Raw genomic sequence first — 17,074 nt, 5'->3', positions numbered from 1 at the left:
TGGCAATAGTAATGTGTGCGATGTAAAGGGCATTGATCTCTGAGATAATGGAACCACAAAAAGTACACTTTTCCCCATGATACCTTGAAACATATATTTTTTTAAAGCACTATAATGTCAGTGACCACAGTGTGTTTGGTGATTTGATGAAACGTTACTCTAGAATTTGTTCCTTCTACAGGAATCTGTTTTCCTTTTCTGTTCCTGAATCAAGTGTAGTTATAAATTAGTGAGGAGATGGAAATAAAGTAGATTTTTGGCTTTCGAAATCAAACTTTAGGTTTAATATCTGAAAAGGTTTCATAGATACATAGAATCCTAATATAAAAGGACTATCATAGTGACGGATTCCAAATTTCTACCCAAATACTCAGTAAATTTTGACTGTGAAAGTTAAAATACAATGGTCTAAATCATCTCATATGTTTCTATGCAGGGCTTTTTCTGCAAATATAGAGTTTAGATAAGTATTATATCAATTTATGACGTCTTCATGAGTGCAAGGCAACAACAGTATTCCGTTACTGGAAATAACTGATATACAATATCATATTCAGAGTGCAGCTAGATTTCCTTCCTGAGGGCCCCTGAGACTGTGCCTTACAGTTTCATTATTTCTGCAAGCAAAAGGAAATTAATCTGTGAACTGAACGTATGATTTAATTACGTTTACTGACACAAAATTGATTAAACTGAACTGATTAATAACAATTCAGAAAAAATAACCGTTTTAGTGATTTTCTCAGCTTTTCACTATGAGAAAATTTATGCTACACATTTCAATATTTTACATATGGAACAGTTACTTATTTATTAGTTATTAAAGACATCGGCTCAGTTTTGGCACACAGTGAGTCAGTCCATCCAAGACTTCTATGATATTCTCCACATTCTTATGCATACCGAGTTAGTGTAAATCATTATTAGGAAGGCCAAATCTTTTTGGGTTACTGACCTGGGGCGTTTCTGTCCTTTGACATCTCATATGAACTTTGGAGTTGACCTGCGTAGCTTCTTTGGCACAGCTTCTGGGTTCCACTGCACACAGACGATCTCAGCGTCAGAGCGCAGAGATCGGTTCAGTTTGCGCAAATTGTGTCTTTACGCAGTCCTAACACTCTGAGTTGCGCGGAGCAGGAATGGAAGAGCCCAGCGGGATCCTGATTAAAGGAGGCAAAGTTGTGAACGAGGACTGCTCCGTGATCGGCGACGTTTACATCGAAAATGGGAAAATAGTTGAGGTTGGACTGAATCTTCAGATTCCAAAAAGAGTGCGAGTCATTGATGCCACCGATAAACTGGTGATCCCCGGTGGCATCGACACGCACACGCACATGGAACTGGCGTTCATGGGAACCAGAGCTGTGGACGACTTCCATATTGGAACCAAAGTAGAGTTTCATTTAAAATGAATCTGTCATATTAATTTCATGTTGCTTGGCAAGATATGTTTGGCTATGTTTAGCAAATCAAAAAAGCTGGTAGTAAGAGTAATCACCTTCACCTATTATGAGTGGAAGTGGAAGTGCATGCGATGGATGCAAGTCCTATTTTTCTTTTTTAATCAAAAGCTGAATTTGGAATTTGAGAGTAGAATCAAATGAATATTGGATAAAATATGAATAAAACACTACAGCGACTTGAGAATCACCTCTGTCTTAAAATAGCATCAGTATGCAGTTTTGCGTCATTTGACAACAGCTTTAATTCAGGGAATTTAAGCAAAATATTGCATAATTTTTTGGGAAGGAAAATACATAGACAGACACTTTTAGAAGCTCAAAAATAATTGGACAAACAAAAATAATTTCATATATTAAGTTGTTTTGAATACTTGGATGAAAATCCTTAAGTCAGTGACTGCCTGAAGTCTAGAAGCTGTGGAAATCACTGAATGCTGTGTTTCCTCTCTTGAGATGCTCTGCCAGGCCTTTACTGCAGTCAAGTTCGGTTGTTTGTGTGTCTCTCTCTACCTTCAGTTTTGTGTTTAATAACTGAAAAGTATGCTCTGTTGGGTTGATATCAGGTGACTGATTTAGCCACTGAAGAACATCCCCTTCCTTTACCTCGAGCAGTGGGAAGTGCAAATCCATTTTGCAACATTTGGTTGAATCTGATCAGAGATTATAGCCCTGAACGCTTCAGAATTCATCCTGCTGCTTCTATCAGCAGTCACAAAAACACAAATCAATAAACACTTTGACTAGTTCCACTGGCAGCTGTACATACCTATGCAATAATATTGCCTCCACCATGTTTGGCAGATGGTGAGGTGTGCTTTGGATCATGAGCTGTTTCTCTCCTTCTCCACAGTTTTCTCTTCCCATCATGTCTCCATTCCTCTCTTGATTGTATTCTTTGACACTGATATATCTACCTCCTCGAGACGTTGGTTAGATGTTGGGAAATTGTTTTTCTTAACTGTGGGGGTAACTCTGTTGTCAGAGTTAGCCTTCTTCTCAATGCAGTTTGATTCAGTTTCATTTATGTGGCTCCAAATCTTCTTGATCCCGCAAAGAATTAATCTGCAGGACAAAATCAGATCAGAGGTCATTGTAAAGCTGATGCCCACGACTTCTCAACATTTGTATCAGGTGTTATTTTAATGGGAGTGACAATAAGAAATCTATCAATCATTGTTTATTCAGGCACCATTCACAAAGATGATTGTTTTTAACATCTGGACTAGTAGCCACACTCAAATCACTTTTTTCCCAGCATTTTCTACTTCACAGGTTAATCATTTGCTTACTTCTCTGTGGTAATGTGTGCATTTCACCAGGCTGCTCTGGCAGGAGGGACCACAATGATCCTGGACTTTGTCATCCCCCAGAAGGGCAAGTCTCTTCTGGAGGCTCATGACCGATGGCGTGAGACGGCTGATCCCAAAGTTTGCTGCGACTACTCGTTGCACGTTGCGGTCACATGGTGGAGTGACAAGGTGAATGAGAGTGAATCCTTTTGTTTTAGTAGACTACTAGTATTTACTGTCTAGACACTAAAACTAATGACACTAGGTCAAGTAGGTTTGCCCAGTCCAAATATTGCTGCCCCCTTTTCCCCAGAGCTCCATACATGTCTCCTTTATTACAATCATTTTTCTTTTTTAGGTCAAGAAAGAGATGGAGACTCTGGCCAGAGAGAAAGGAGTAAATTCCTTCAAGATGTTTATGGCCTATAAAGATGTGTTTATGCTGCAGGATTCTGAGCTATATGCTGCTTTTGCTCAGTGTAAGGAGGTCGGAGCCATAGCTCAGGTTCATGCTGAGAATGGAGATTTGATTGCAGAGGTTGGTGTGAACCACACGAAACAAATGAAAACAGATTTTGAAAAAGAAGTTGCTTGTATTAATGAGCTACAATTTTTGTTTTTTTCTTACAGCTACTTATTGCCTATACTGTACAGGGGGGAAAAAGTTGCTAATAGTAAAGTAGATCTGATATTTGACACTCCAAACTTAAGCAATATGGTTATTTTTTGTAAAATATCAAGAGTTTAACTTGAGAAATGAAACAACCTAAGCGTGGTGAGATACTAAAGCTAAACAACACAAGCCTTTATGCTGTTTTTGATTTTCTGTCAGTGAAGGTTTTGTAAGTGCAGCTCAGGTAATCAGTGTCAGAGTATAAACACACCAGAGCCCACAAGGAATGCTAAGTTAATGTTTCACCCTGATGGCAGCTAAGCTTCACTTTGTGTCCAAAGAATAACAAACACTGTGGCTGTGAGGAACAGAGAGGAACTGTGGTGCTGAATGAGGAAGACAGGAGCGGCAGAGAAGCATGTGAGAGTTGTGCAGGACATGTATGAGGACAGGGAATAGTGGTGAGAAGCGCAGTGACAGAAGGGTTCAAGGTGGCAGTGGGATTACGTCAGGGATGGGCTCTGAGCCCCTTCTTGTTTGCAGTGGTGATGGATAGACTGACAGATGAGGTCAGCCAGGAGTCTATGTCTAGACTATGATGTTTGCACACAACATTGTGATCTATAGTGAGCATGCAGTAGGTATGTTCTGGAAAAGTATTAAAAGTTAGTTGAAGCAACACACATTACATTTGTGTGAATGAGAGGGAGACAGGTGGAAAGGAGAACATCCAAGGAGTAGTGGTAGTGAAGACAAGATGAGTCTATGGATGGTCAGTGATTCAAAGCAATGGCATGAGAAGTATGGAAGAGAGTCGAGGCTGGATTAAGACTAATGTCAGTGATAATTTATGACAGAAGGACAGAAGCATGAGTGAAAGGGAAGGTTTACAAGATGGTAGTGAGACCTGCTATGATTTATGGTTCGAAGAAGGTAAAGCTAACAAAAAGACACGAGGTTGAGCCGGAGGTGTGCAGGGCTGAAGATTTTCATTGGCAGTGACCCGAAAGGACAAGATTAGAAACGAGTACATCAGAGGGACAGCTCAGGTTGAGCAGTTTGGAGACAAAGATAGAGAGACAGGTCTGAGATGGTTTGGACACGCGCTGAGGAGGGATAGTGGATATACTGGAACTTTGTGGAGCTACCAGGCAGGAGGGAAAGAGGAAGACCTCAGAGGAGGTTTATGGGTGTAATAAAGGAAGCATTCAGAGGACTGATTTGACAGAAGAGGATAGGGATATGTTGGGATGGAGGCAGATGGTCCGCTGTTACCCCTGAAAGAAGAAGATGAAGAAGGTTGGTTGAAAGCCCCGTGACACGCGATGTTGGAGCAATGCCAAGGAAAAAAGATGAAATCTGTCATTATCTGTCACCAGAAACCTTCCCCACAGATATTTTGACAAGTTATGTCAGGATAAGCATAGGTATAATTGATAGCATATATCCAGTTAAGGTGTTCAAGTTTCAGAGGGATAGGAATAGTCATGGTGGCTCACTGAATTGACATGAATTGGAAATTAACGATGTAATTTCTATTAATATTAGACAGAACTGCAGCTACATTCAGACAGTCAAAATCCCCACTATGAGAAAGATCTGTTATTTCTTATGTGCATTTTCCAGCATTTTTTCAAGTGTCATGGCAAAAAACTACCACCAGGGGGTAGCAAATACTCAACAACAACTCGTGGATCTGTTGTTGCTCAGAGCAACATGAATACTGTATTATTGCTGCTTGGAAGTGTGTTAAATGTCTTTCCAGCACTACAGTAAGGCACTCACATGTTGTTATTCATAGTAGCAAATTTTAATTCAATCGAATCAATATAGATTCATCAAGTATAAATCTGACTGTCTGGTCAGTCCGTCTCTGCCTTGAAGTGCCACCGTGCCGTGTTAACCTTCCATCTCCTTTAACCTTTAATCCTGACTTGTTGTCCCTGCTGTGAACTGACAGGGGGCTAAGAAGATGCTGTCCATGGGCATCACAGGACCAGAGGGCCATGAACTGTGTCGGCCAGAAGAGGTGGAGGCCGAAGCCACCCAGCGAGCTATCACCATCGCCCATGCTGTCAACTGCCCGCTCTATGTGGTTCATGTCATGAGTAAATCTGCCGCCAAGGTTGTGTCTAACGCACGCAGAGATGGTGAGTGTGGACTCCTCCCTCCTGCTGTTTAAAGAGGGTGAGGCTGAGAGCTGATGAGCTTCAAAACTGGTTTCAGTTTTCTTTGTTTTATGTTTTAGTCAAATATTGAGTTATACAGTGTTTGCACATTTTGTTTTTTGTTGCCATGGCAAAAAATAAAGCCACTGAGAATTTTATCTCAGCATGAGGTTTCTGATTGCTCTCGAGCAGATAAAGTATACTCGGTTTTAGTAAACATCCGACACAGGTTTTTTCTTTCTTTCTTTCTGAACAGGGCGTGTAGTGTTTGGGGAGCCAATTGCAGCTGGTTTGGGCACTGATGGTACCCACTGTTGGCACAAAGACTGGGCCCATGCTGCTGGTTTTGTCATGGGTCCTCCGCTTAGACCTGACCCCAGCACACCTGGGTACCTTATGGACCTACTAGCTAAGTAGGTAGAACTGAAAGTCCAGCAATATTGCTTGCTGGTGGTTTTTATTCAGTGCAGTGTGTGTTTTTTTCCTGTCTCTCTCCCCGTACCCCCAACCAGTCGTGACAGATGGCTGCCCCTCCCTGGGCCTGGTTTTGCTGGAGGTTTATTCCTGTTAAAAGGGAGTTTTTCCTTCCCACCTTCACCAAGTGGTTTCTCATAGGGTACAGTCTGATGGTTGGAATTCTTTTTCTATTGTTGTAGGGTCTTTACTTATATAAAGTGCCTTGAAGCAACTGTTGTTGGGATTTGGTGCTATATAAATGAAACTGAGTTGAATTGAAATTCAATTCGGTTTGTATTTTGGCTACAGCTACAGATTTTTTTAGGCTATGGGAGTTTAGAAGTTCAGAATCCCATGTGATCCCACGCAGAATCAGCTAATACAGATTTATCCAAATCAGACAAAATGTATCTGGATCAATTGTACTATGTTTTTGCTGATTTTTTGCTGCTACAGTTTTTGTTTGTGCTGGTATCATTTTGAAAATATTAATAAAAGAACATTTCTGAAGTAATTTAAAAGCATGCCACTTGGTGCGTATTAGTTGGACCTGAATCAGAGGTTCTGTTGACGAGTTAGGTCCAGCAGGCCTCAGGTTGGAGCACCAAACCCTAAACAGCTTGAAAAATACATAGTTTGTATCTGTCATTGTTCCATGTGATAAAAATAGCCCAAAAATTGTTTGGTCAAATTGTTCATCCAAGGTCAACCACATTGACCTTTGAGAAACTTTTATTAATATCTTTAAAATGATAGAGGCACAAAGAGCCATTTTTGCAGCACAAACATTGAATACCACGTCTGTTGGATTTAAAGAAGGTGGGGATTTTAGCATTTTAGGATCATGTTCACATATGACATCTTTGCATGACAGAACTTTCACTTGCAATTTTGAATGGTACGACAGACTGTGTTAACAACAGTGATTTCTGGAAGTGTTTCTGAGGCTGTGCAGCTATTCCTATGACTAAATCATTCAGTCTGAAGGCCTGTAGATCAGGGACAACTAATATTCATTTTGAGCCTTATCGATTGTGCACTGAGATTTCTCCAGATTCTCAGAATCTTTTAGTTATATTTTTTTCTGTAGATGATGAAATATTCAAAGCTTTAGCAATGTTATGTTAAGGAAAATTATTCACAAATTGTTCCACAATTCGTACAGTTTTTTTTTTTTTCAGATTGGTGAACCTCTGCCCATCTTTACTAATGAGAAACTCAGCCTCTCTAAGATGCTCTTTCTATACCCAGTCTCATTATTGACTTTTGTCAATTAACTTAATTAGTTGCAAAATACGTTAGCTCCAAATTAGCTCAAAATGAACTAAGATTTTCCATGAAATAGTAAAAATGTCTCAGTTGAAAAATTTGATGAGCTTTCTATATTCTATTGTGAATAAAATGAAGGTTTATAAGATTTGATAATTTGACATGCTGTCGCAACTTTTTTGGGAGTGAGGATTTAGAATTGACCAAAGTGACCCTCAAGGTTACTGATACATTTTTTAGGTTATTCCATCATCAGTTTGGACATAACAGTCATTTTCCTTCTGTTCATTGTGCCAGTGATGATCTAAGCGTGACAGGGACGGACAACTGCACCTTCTCTGTGTGCCAGAAAGCCCTGGGCAAGGACGACTTCACCAAGATCCCTAACGGTGTGAACGGTGTCGAGGACAGAATGTCTGTCATCTGGGAAAAAGGAGTGGTTAGTACTAAGGATATACTCACTTTTTTAGTTGGCTCTTTTTAAAGCACCGGTTTCTTGACAACAAGTTTTAAAGATGCCATGTGGTTAATGTTCGCATAACAAAAAGTAGCAAATACACATTTTTGACTCTGTACTGGCCCATTTGCATTCATGACGGCGTGCCATGATGTTTAATGTTGGGTTACTGTTTTTACTATCAAATATTAATAATTCTACTTTTCTCACAATTATTTGGATGATATGCGTATTTCTTTTTTCCTGCAACACACAATAAACTCCCAGAGGTGCAGATGGCTGCACGATTGCAAGCACTGCATTTTCTGGCCATTGTTGTGGGGACTGTGTATCAGCTCAGCTGCCCCAAGGCCACTGGAAAGATTTACTTTGTGCAACAGTGCTTACAAATCACACATTAGATGATATTTTGGCAGAAATGAGTTGCTTGCACTGACCTTTTGTCTGCTAATTCTGTGTATTGTTGTCATCCAGTGTGGCCCCCTAACTCAAACTGGGTGCTTTGTGCATTTTCTTCTCCCCTCAGCATAGTGGCAAAATGGACGAGAATCGATTTGTGGCTGTCACCAGCAGCAACGCAGCAAAAATCTTCAACTTCTACCCGCAGAAAGGCCGAATCGCCAAGAACTCGGATGCTGATGTGGTTATATGGGACCCAAGGATGACCAGGTGAGAACTCCAGCTCAGGTCATTCAGCAGTGTGGAAGAAATCTTTAGAAATCGAGCAGTGAAAGAAAGCCTTCAGCTGGTGTACGTAAAGTTTTAAAAGTGCATTATGAATGCAAATCCTGATGTTAAAAATGGTAACGTCGCCACTGTCTCCATCAGAGCTCCATCACACGGTGATGCTGAACCATTTGGCACACTTGAGAGCGTGTCTTAAGGGTGCCAGGCACTTCACTAACTAAGATAAGGTTTTTAAGTTTAGCTGTAAAGCATGTAGGCGACAGATACAGGCACCTAAAAAGAGAAGAGTTATCTTTCATCCTGTGCCACGTCAACACTAACGCACTCACTAACCCTCCACATAAGCTGATTACGTCTATGCTCCATCCAAAAGTCGGTGTATGTCATCACTTATCTATAGCTGCAAATTAAAGCATAACACAATTTACATATGAATGAAATTCATCACTCTATTAAAAAAAATTTAAATTGCTGTTTGGTAATTTTATATTTTTAGGAAAAGATTTTAACACACTTACATAAGGCATGAGTGAGACGATGCTGATGGGTCATGGTAAGAATTTTGAAACTGACGAATATTTCATGTGGGAGCTAAACCAATTTCCTTCGTGCAGAATACACGGCGTTATGGCTGCTTTCAGGAATGTGCTCAGAATATCGCAAAACTGGTCATGTGATTGTGTTGTATTATTTGAGCTGTTGTGTGAAGCACAAGCACAAACGAAGACAGTTTGCGTTCCAGCATCATGTGTACTGTAGCACAATCTTATATGACCTGGAAATAGCAATGCACCGCTCTGTTTGCTGAAGGATCTGGGCTGCGTCCCTCAGGGATCTAACCCACTGTGGATGTGAGTTGATGAAGAGCATATTAAACCCCAGTGTAATTTTCTGTAAATGAATTTACTGATAATAATACAAAAACAACAAAAAAAGATTATGTCAGGACCAATAAACTCCACAGTTGTTACTATGACGTGCTTTCCAGTTTGTCTTTCCTCTCAGACCTGTCACTCCTGGACATCAGCTGTTGTCCATTTAAGTTGTGTCTTTACCATATGCGCATGTCTGTGGAAGTCATAATGCCTTTCAAGCATGAGAGCGCATTGTATTTGATTGCTGCACAGTGAATTCATCTGTGAAACTGTGTAATTAATTTGCCGTCAGCACAAGTGTCACTTCATAACATCCGGGACCAGGGGCCACAAACAGTTGCATAACCGCCTCCCCCCCACAAAAAAACCCAAATCCCTAGGAAGCTCACTCAGTTGACTTGTTTCTCATAATTGGGTGAGCTGAATAATGAGGACACATCTTGTTTTCGTCAGTGCACACTAGGCATGGTGTCTGGCTTCACAAATCCACAGGAAACATGTTTGTGAATGGAGAGTAAAAGGGGTCAATGAAAAAAGAAAGAAAGACATCCGGTGCATTTCATGGAAGCAGCTGAGTCACACTTACTTTGCTGTTCCCTGCTGACTTGGTCTTTCACTCAAATGTGATTTATTTGTTCGACATCATCAGTTTGTACTGTGCAGAGCATTTCATACATTTATTATGAAGAGATTTTCTACAGTCCTAATCAACTTACTTCACGTAGTTGTGCAAATATACATGTTGTAACTTAAAGCTGCTGTGATCAGTCATTTTCTGCAGATTGCCCACTCCTCTCTCTCTCTTATATTTTTGTTTGTTGGTCCAGTCAATTCCAACTTTGGTTTCAGTTTTTGATTGAATGGGCTCGAGTTAGTAATTATATGGAATCTGTCTGTGATAATACAGCCACAAATTCACATTAACTCCCATTAATTTGATGCTGTATACATCAGAAATTCAGACGTTTGTCAACATGCATAAATACATTGGGTGACTTTCATGTGTTTGGCTGATCATATACACCTGTTCAGCTGTTGGTTGAACAGGTGTACCTTTTTTACATTTTAATCCAGAAACTAAAAACTAAGAAACGAAGAAATTCTATCATTTCTTTATAAATCAAACCTGGCAAGCCCGTGTGAACTAAAGCCCCAGTTTCCTGTCCTTAGCTCACAGGCGTGGCACCCAATATGGTCTTCTGTTGCTGTAGGCCATCTGTTTCAAAGTTCGACATGTGTACATTTAACAGCAGTATTGTCATTGTACACCATTTAAATTACTTTAATAATTTCTGCTACTAAACTCCATCACAGCTATGCTAAATTTATTTTGCTGAGAACTGAAAAATGTTGCCGCTCTTGTGTTTCTTTGTTCATATTTCCCATCAGGTTCCAGCTTGCACAGTCTTTTTTTATATCTGGATACTGGCTATGCTGCAATATTATGTGGCTGTGCTCACGCAGCAGCCTTTGGATAGATGCCACAATAATGTAATAGGCAGCAGTGAAAATGTTGAGGTGCCTTTTTATTGTCTGAAAGAAGCTTAGTGTATGTGCTTAGTGAGCCTTTAAGAGCCTCACATGAGCAAAAGTTTTGAATAATACATTATATTACTGCTGCACAGTGAACCAACTGCAAGTACATCTTGGCCTGATTCAATCAGTTTCAGATGAGGATGGACTGCATTAAGTTTTCACAATAGATTTATCCTTTTCTTTGGTATTCAGAAAGCATCCAGCAATTATCTAACGCAGGCTACATGTGACCAATGAGTTTAGCTCATAAAAAGCCTCCACTGACTGTTTTTAAAGCTGCCAATGTATCTTTATGTAGGAAAATATCTGCCAAGACTCATCACCAGGCTGTGGACTACAACATCTTTGAGGGTATGGAGTGTCATGGGGTACCTGTCATTACCATCTCCAGAGGCAAAGTGGTGTATGAGGATGGGCAGCTGAAGGTGTCACCAGGACATGGCCAGTTCATCCACAGAAAACCATTTTCTGAGTTTGTTTACAAAAGAATCAAGCAGCGGGAGCAGGTTAGTAAAGTCTTAGCGTCAGAAGTGTCACTGAAGTTCCACATTTTTTGGATGTGAACTTAATGGGTAGTGCATACACATACATATACAAAAGTGTTGCGATTTTGCAAAAAAATTTGCTCTTGAAAAAATGCACTCAAAAAAATCAAGTTGACATCAAGCGATGATTAGCTGGCCCTGAAACAGAGATTCTGGGTTCATCCAGGGCAGCATCAGGGAGAATTTCAGGGTTTGGTCCAAGAGTTCAGGCTGTATCACGATAGCTTTCATAGGTGAGTCTGAAAAATATCTTTAACACACAAAATATTCACACCATTTTTACACATCTGGTGTGTAAAAGCCTTTAGCCTAACTGTTCCCTCTTTTATTTACTATTTATGGTCAGTTGAGGTAAGCAAACTGGATGCTGGTTGTAGCGTCATATATGCTGTAAGCATATAAATTTGGATTAAATTACCCAGAATATTGCAAATAAGTATATCTCAATCAGATGAACTATACAGGAGACTACAGACTACAGACTCAGGTGTGATTTTGACTCAGTCTACTTCTGATATTTGCTAAAACTGATATTTTCCTGTGTCCATTCCAAGTGCAGATCATGAATTGCACAGAGGACATACATTGGCAGGACCGCTTAGCTGTAAAACACTTTTCATAGTTAATTCAGAATTATGAACTTGAAGCAACCAGACTGGGAGTAGATACCACGCACAGGATGACCTAATGTTTCTGTCTGCTTTGTATTTGACCTGCAGGTGAGGAAACCTACAGCTGTGACCAGAAAGCCATATGAAGGCAAAGTCATTTCTGTCTGAACACATACCTGGGAACTTAAAGGGCACCTTAAATCTCCAACAATGCAACCCAGAAGCTACCCATTGCACAAACAACAAGTGTTTTCTCAAAGACAACCTTCATTGGAGTAGCTTTTTGCATTTCAAGCATATGAGGGTTATAACATGTTGAATTTCTGCCTGAGTCAATGCTCCGCTGGAAGAGGAAACTGAGTCACATACAGCTGTATCTGCAGCCAGCTCTGTTCAGTACACAGATCACAAAAACCAACTCTGCTGCTGCAAACTATACATTTATTACTAACACCATTATGTAATAACGCAACTCACCATAAGAAATGCAAATCGGGTTTATGCATGAGTTCCTGGTTAGTAAATGAAAAGTCTCTAAATAGAAAAAAACAAACAAATTCACTGTATATTGTGTTCTGTGCTCTAAAACAATAGTAAATCAGCATTTATAGCTGTGTGTAATTATGCCTGAGTTTTCTTCTTCACAGCATGTTTTTGCATTTTTTACCCCCATCTTCTAAAATGCCAGTTGCCACTGGTAACAGAACTGTCTCTCACCCAAAAGCATCCTTTCCCTTTGATGAAATATTCATTAAAATACACTGACATGCATGTGGTAATAAGATTTACTCTGCTGACCCAGACGGACTCTGTGTTTGCATATTCAGCAGGCTCACACATCATTATACACTCCATCTATGCCCATGTATGGACTGCATTCATTCCTTCTCGTGGTAAAAAAGGTCTGCGGCTGTCATCGAGCATCATGTGGCAGCTTCCCATTGGGGCAGGCTTGCTGGCATGTTATTATGCCACAGGGCCAGTTGAGACATAGTGTGAGCTTATCAGGTTGCCACACGGGTCAGTGGTAGTGTGTGAGTCACAGAATGCCTACTCATCCTCAAGCAAGAATGCTTCTTTCCTCTTTTCTTAAACGGTGCAAAGGATGGTTGGGGGATGGTGGGGTATTGTACAGTGAATGGTGAGCCTATTTAAAATGGTGACCTGGCTATAACTTGAGTTTTCAAGCTTTAAACACAGAGGAAGTGATTCATACTAAATATTTACACTTTAACTAGTGTAACCCAAAGTATTTTTTAAGTGATCACAGTATTTCTAAGAATCAGGTTTTGCCAAACATGGTGATATCAATTAGTCTTGCTAACTGTAACAGCAATGAAAATGTTTAACCTGCAGTTGAAGAGGTATACTTAACTAACCAAAGTATGGGAGTAACTCAAAGTATCTATTATTCTAGTATTCTGAACTTCAAGCTGAGCATCAGAATAGTGAAGAAAGACCTTTCAAATGACTTACTCAAATAACCACTCGTTACAACCAAATGGCTATTGGTTGGATAACAGTGTAACACCATTCTTATGGCTGGTTCCAGCCTGATATGTGCCATGTCACAAGGCTGTAACAATCTCAACCTGGTGTCTTGAAAATGACAGTGAGTTCACTGTACATAAATGACCTGCATAGTCACCAAATCCCAGGCCAAAAGAGCACCTTTGGAATGTGGTGGAACCGAAGCTTTGCATCACTGATGTGCAGCTGACAAATCTTACGCAACGGCAAGATCCTGTCATGTTAATATGGAGCAAAATCTCTGTGGAATGTTTCCAGCACTTTGTTGAGTCTGTGCCGTGAGGAATGAAGGCATTTCTAAAGGTAAAAGGGCATCTTTGCAACGTATACCTAATGTAGTGGCCGCTAAGCATATGTTCTCACTTTGCCAGGAATTATATATTAAGTAAATATATTAATCATGACTTTCCTCAATTCTACAAGGCTGAGCCAGTGGTGACGCCTCTCCAACTGCAGCTGAGTGATATGATTTGAGCATACTACTATGTAGCGTGTGTGTACCACTAAGTATTTAAGTACGCAGAATGATAATAAATATACTGAGCATGTAGTGTATAGTATAGGATTTCTACTACTTAAAACATCTGTCATAAGCTGTTAAATAAAGGAAGTTTTTTTTGCAAATATTAATGCATAATGAACAAACACAGCCTAAGGGATTTCTCAAAACTGTGTATATACCAATAAGACAGTAATAAACTAATAGTATTTACCTGGGCTACACTACCCTGAGGAATACACATTAATAGCAGTTTTGACCTTTCCCTATTCACACATCACTGCATTTCTCACCTGTCACAGTCTGCATTATGAAGTCAGTAGGCTGTGACCTGTCCCTATGCTGAGTGAAGAAACAGCACCTGCATGATGCTAATGAACGGTGACAGTGCATAAGTAGGAAGAGCACAGTGCTGCTCTCTGCACATGCAAATGACATCTGTCTTAGATTATGTAAGCAAATATCGCTGTTCTACATTCTGCACAGAGGTAAAATGCAGAAGCGAGGTTATAACTGCGGTTTCTTTATTTGATATTTTATGTAACAAACATAATTAGGTGTTTATTCATAGCAGGAATGACTGCAACCATCACAACTGATAGTGGCAAAATGATCATAGTTTGGGGTTGATTCATTATAAAATTCTTCCTCTGTCATGTTATATAATGAACATGATGTAATAGGTAAGTAATGTATTTCCTATGGCTGAGAGCTCATTGCAGCTCTGTTGAATCAAGGTAATACCTCTTAGCTTATGGTCTTTAATTGCGCCACGGTTACCAGTAGACTGAGCTGTCACGTGATGCCATAAATAGTAGTATACGGCTCTAGTTTTCTGAATAATAATGACACAGTAGGTGGTGGATTACAGGTGAGAACTGGGGCGCAAAGAGTACATATTTATTCTGCTAAATGTTAAATATAATATAAAACAATTGAAGAGAAATGTATTATGATGTATTTTGAAATAACATACACTGAAAGTTTTCTATATGAGATCGTTGCAAAATTTGCAGCCTCACCTAATGTCCACCCTACTGGCACTGATTTTATATTAGGATTTAAAAATCTAGGTGGTTTTGGTATGGCGAGTAGCCTTCAGTAATATTAATAAATCACACAGCAAAAGTACATTCATGTAGTTGTAAAAAGCATGACAATATAGTAAGTAATCAAAGTATTCAGAGTAACTTAACGGAATACGTTACAAACTACATTTTGGGGCATGTAGTCTGTAATCTGTAGTGGAAGACATTTCAAAAGTACCCTTACCAACACTGGGGATGGTTAAAACATCGCTCTTAGATGCACCCTGGCTAGATGTAGAACAGGCACTATGCAATAATATAGAGATTTCGGACCTACCATTTATCAGCTCAAACACCAAACTACATGTATGTTTTAAAAGAGTCGACATCAGCTCTTCTCTGACAGCACGATGGGAGTTTCTTAAAATGACTGAGTCTTCATTAATCCCATGCGAATGTACACCTATCTGGAACAAAACTGACATACTACAGAAAAATAATATGATTAACCTCCCAGATTGGAGTCGTAAAGGAATTAAATATTTGGAATATATATTAGAAGGAGGACTTTATTCCATTTGACAGACTAGTTGTACAGTATGGGATTAACAAGAAAAGATTTTTAGAATATCAACAAATTAAATTTATAATAAAAAAAGTTTAAGCCTAATCAAGTTGAATTACAAACACAATCATGTGTGGTACAATTTCTTAATCTTAAAACCCCAAATTACTGTCTAAAATATACTGGACACTCTCCAAAATAGTCATCTTAGACCAAAATACAATACAAAATACTACACAGAGTGCACTATACAGGTCAATGGATATTCAAGATGGGCTTTATGTCTTCTAACAACTGCTCACACTGTCAAGGCAATAAACCTGACAGTTACGCTGTTTGGTTCTTTCCACCAGTGCAGAGGGTTAGGTGCTGGATATGTGAAGACTTATCAAAGTATCTGAAATGTAACATTCCAGCCAGTAGCGGTTTTTGATATGGGCAACACGGGCGGTTGCCCAGGGCAGCATCGTGGTGGGGGGCGGCCAGAGGGAGTGTTCGCCCAGGGCGCCAAACAGGCTAGGACCGCCACTGATTCCAGCCTTCGCTCTAGTCCACTTGTTGGGCATCTTGGATGACCTCACTACATAGATGAATACAGCCCACATGGTTCTCACCAACGTATGCATTGCCAAGATAACTGTCTTCATGAACTGGAAAAATAAAAATAATCCTAATTCTAACCATTATAGAGACCGTCTGAAAGATCATTTTAGTCTTCCCGCCTTCATTATTGCGCTTGATGTGGGGGTAGGTACAGGCTTGGGGTGTCTGGGGATTCTTGGGGGACTCAACCTGGGGGCTGTGGTACTGAACTGAATGGGGATCTGTGGCTCTTGGGTGGTGTTTTCCTGGTGGTTGCCTGCAGCAGGGCTGGAGGAGGGTCTGTGCTGGCGGACGAAGGTTACCGACCTGGTAGTCTAGCTGAACTCTGGGTGGGTCCAGAGTGGACTTGGGGTTCTGGGCGTGCTCTGCCTCCGGGCTGGGGCTCTGGCTGGGCCTTTGGGGCTTGGGTCCTGGTTGGTGTGTCACCGAGGTTGTGGGTGGGTGCATGCACGGAGGCCCAACCCTGGTGCGGGGGGCCTCTGGTGCATCGATGGAACTGGGGGCCTCTTCAGCTGGTGGGGAGGTTGTTCTCGTTCTGCTTGTTTTCTTCTTTTAACAGATGTGTAGTGTCTTTTCTCACTGTCCCTCTTCCCCTCTCTTAATCTTTCCCTCTCCTTTTCTTGAACTTCTCCTGTCTGCGTCTTTCCCTTTCTTTTCCCCGGACATGTCTGTTCCGACTGTAATAACTTAAAACTTTAAATAAATAAATAAATAAATAAAGATCAGTCAAGTGGACCAGTATGGTAAAGCCGTAAGGATCCACTTGGGAAAACAAATCTGCTGGGCATTTTTCTTGGCCTTCAGACAATAATTCAGACTAAAGTATAAGGCTGATATTTCTCTCCGCGAGATCCATGGACCATCCATGTTGATCTGTCAG

At 40.3% G+C, this 17,074-nt stretch overlaps 1 protein-coding gene across 2 annotated transcripts; it reads left to right on the top strand.

Annotated features, from left to right (window-relative positions):
- The first annotated feature begins 1,018 nt into the window (after positions 1–1,018).
- Positions 1,019–12,757, top strand: dpys (dihydropyrimidinase). Of its 2 annotated transcripts, none has more exons than XM_026185276.1 (9): positions 1,019–1,391; positions 2,783–2,941; positions 3,111–3,290; positions 5,326–5,515; positions 5,790–5,946; positions 7,556–7,697; positions 8,242–8,384; positions 11,112–11,319; positions 11,525–12,066. In XM_026185276.1, exons 1-9 carry the CDS (start codon positions 1,140–1,142, stop codon positions 11,612–11,614), a joined length of 1,521 nt encoding a protein of 506 aa, XP_026041061.1. In that variant the 5' UTR covers positions 1,019–1,139; the 3' UTR covers positions 11,615–12,066. The 2 variants fall into 2 exon arrangements, with proteins under 2 accessions (XP_026041061.1, XP_026041062.1); XM_026185277.1 differs by lacking the exon at positions 11,525–12,066 and adding an exon at positions 12,078–12,757 and having other exon boundaries at positions 1,021–1,391.
- Positions 12,758–17,074: the final 4,317 nt, after the last annotated feature.

This window comes from Astatotilapia calliptera, chromosome 11 (genome assembly GCF_900246225.1).
Source record: "Astatotilapia calliptera chromosome 11, fAstCal1.2, whole genome shotgun sequence".
Taxonomy (NCBI): Eukaryota; Metazoa; Chordata; class Actinopteri; order Cichliformes; family Cichlidae; genus Astatotilapia; species Astatotilapia calliptera.
This window is presented reverse-complemented; position numbering and strand designations above follow the sequence as displayed.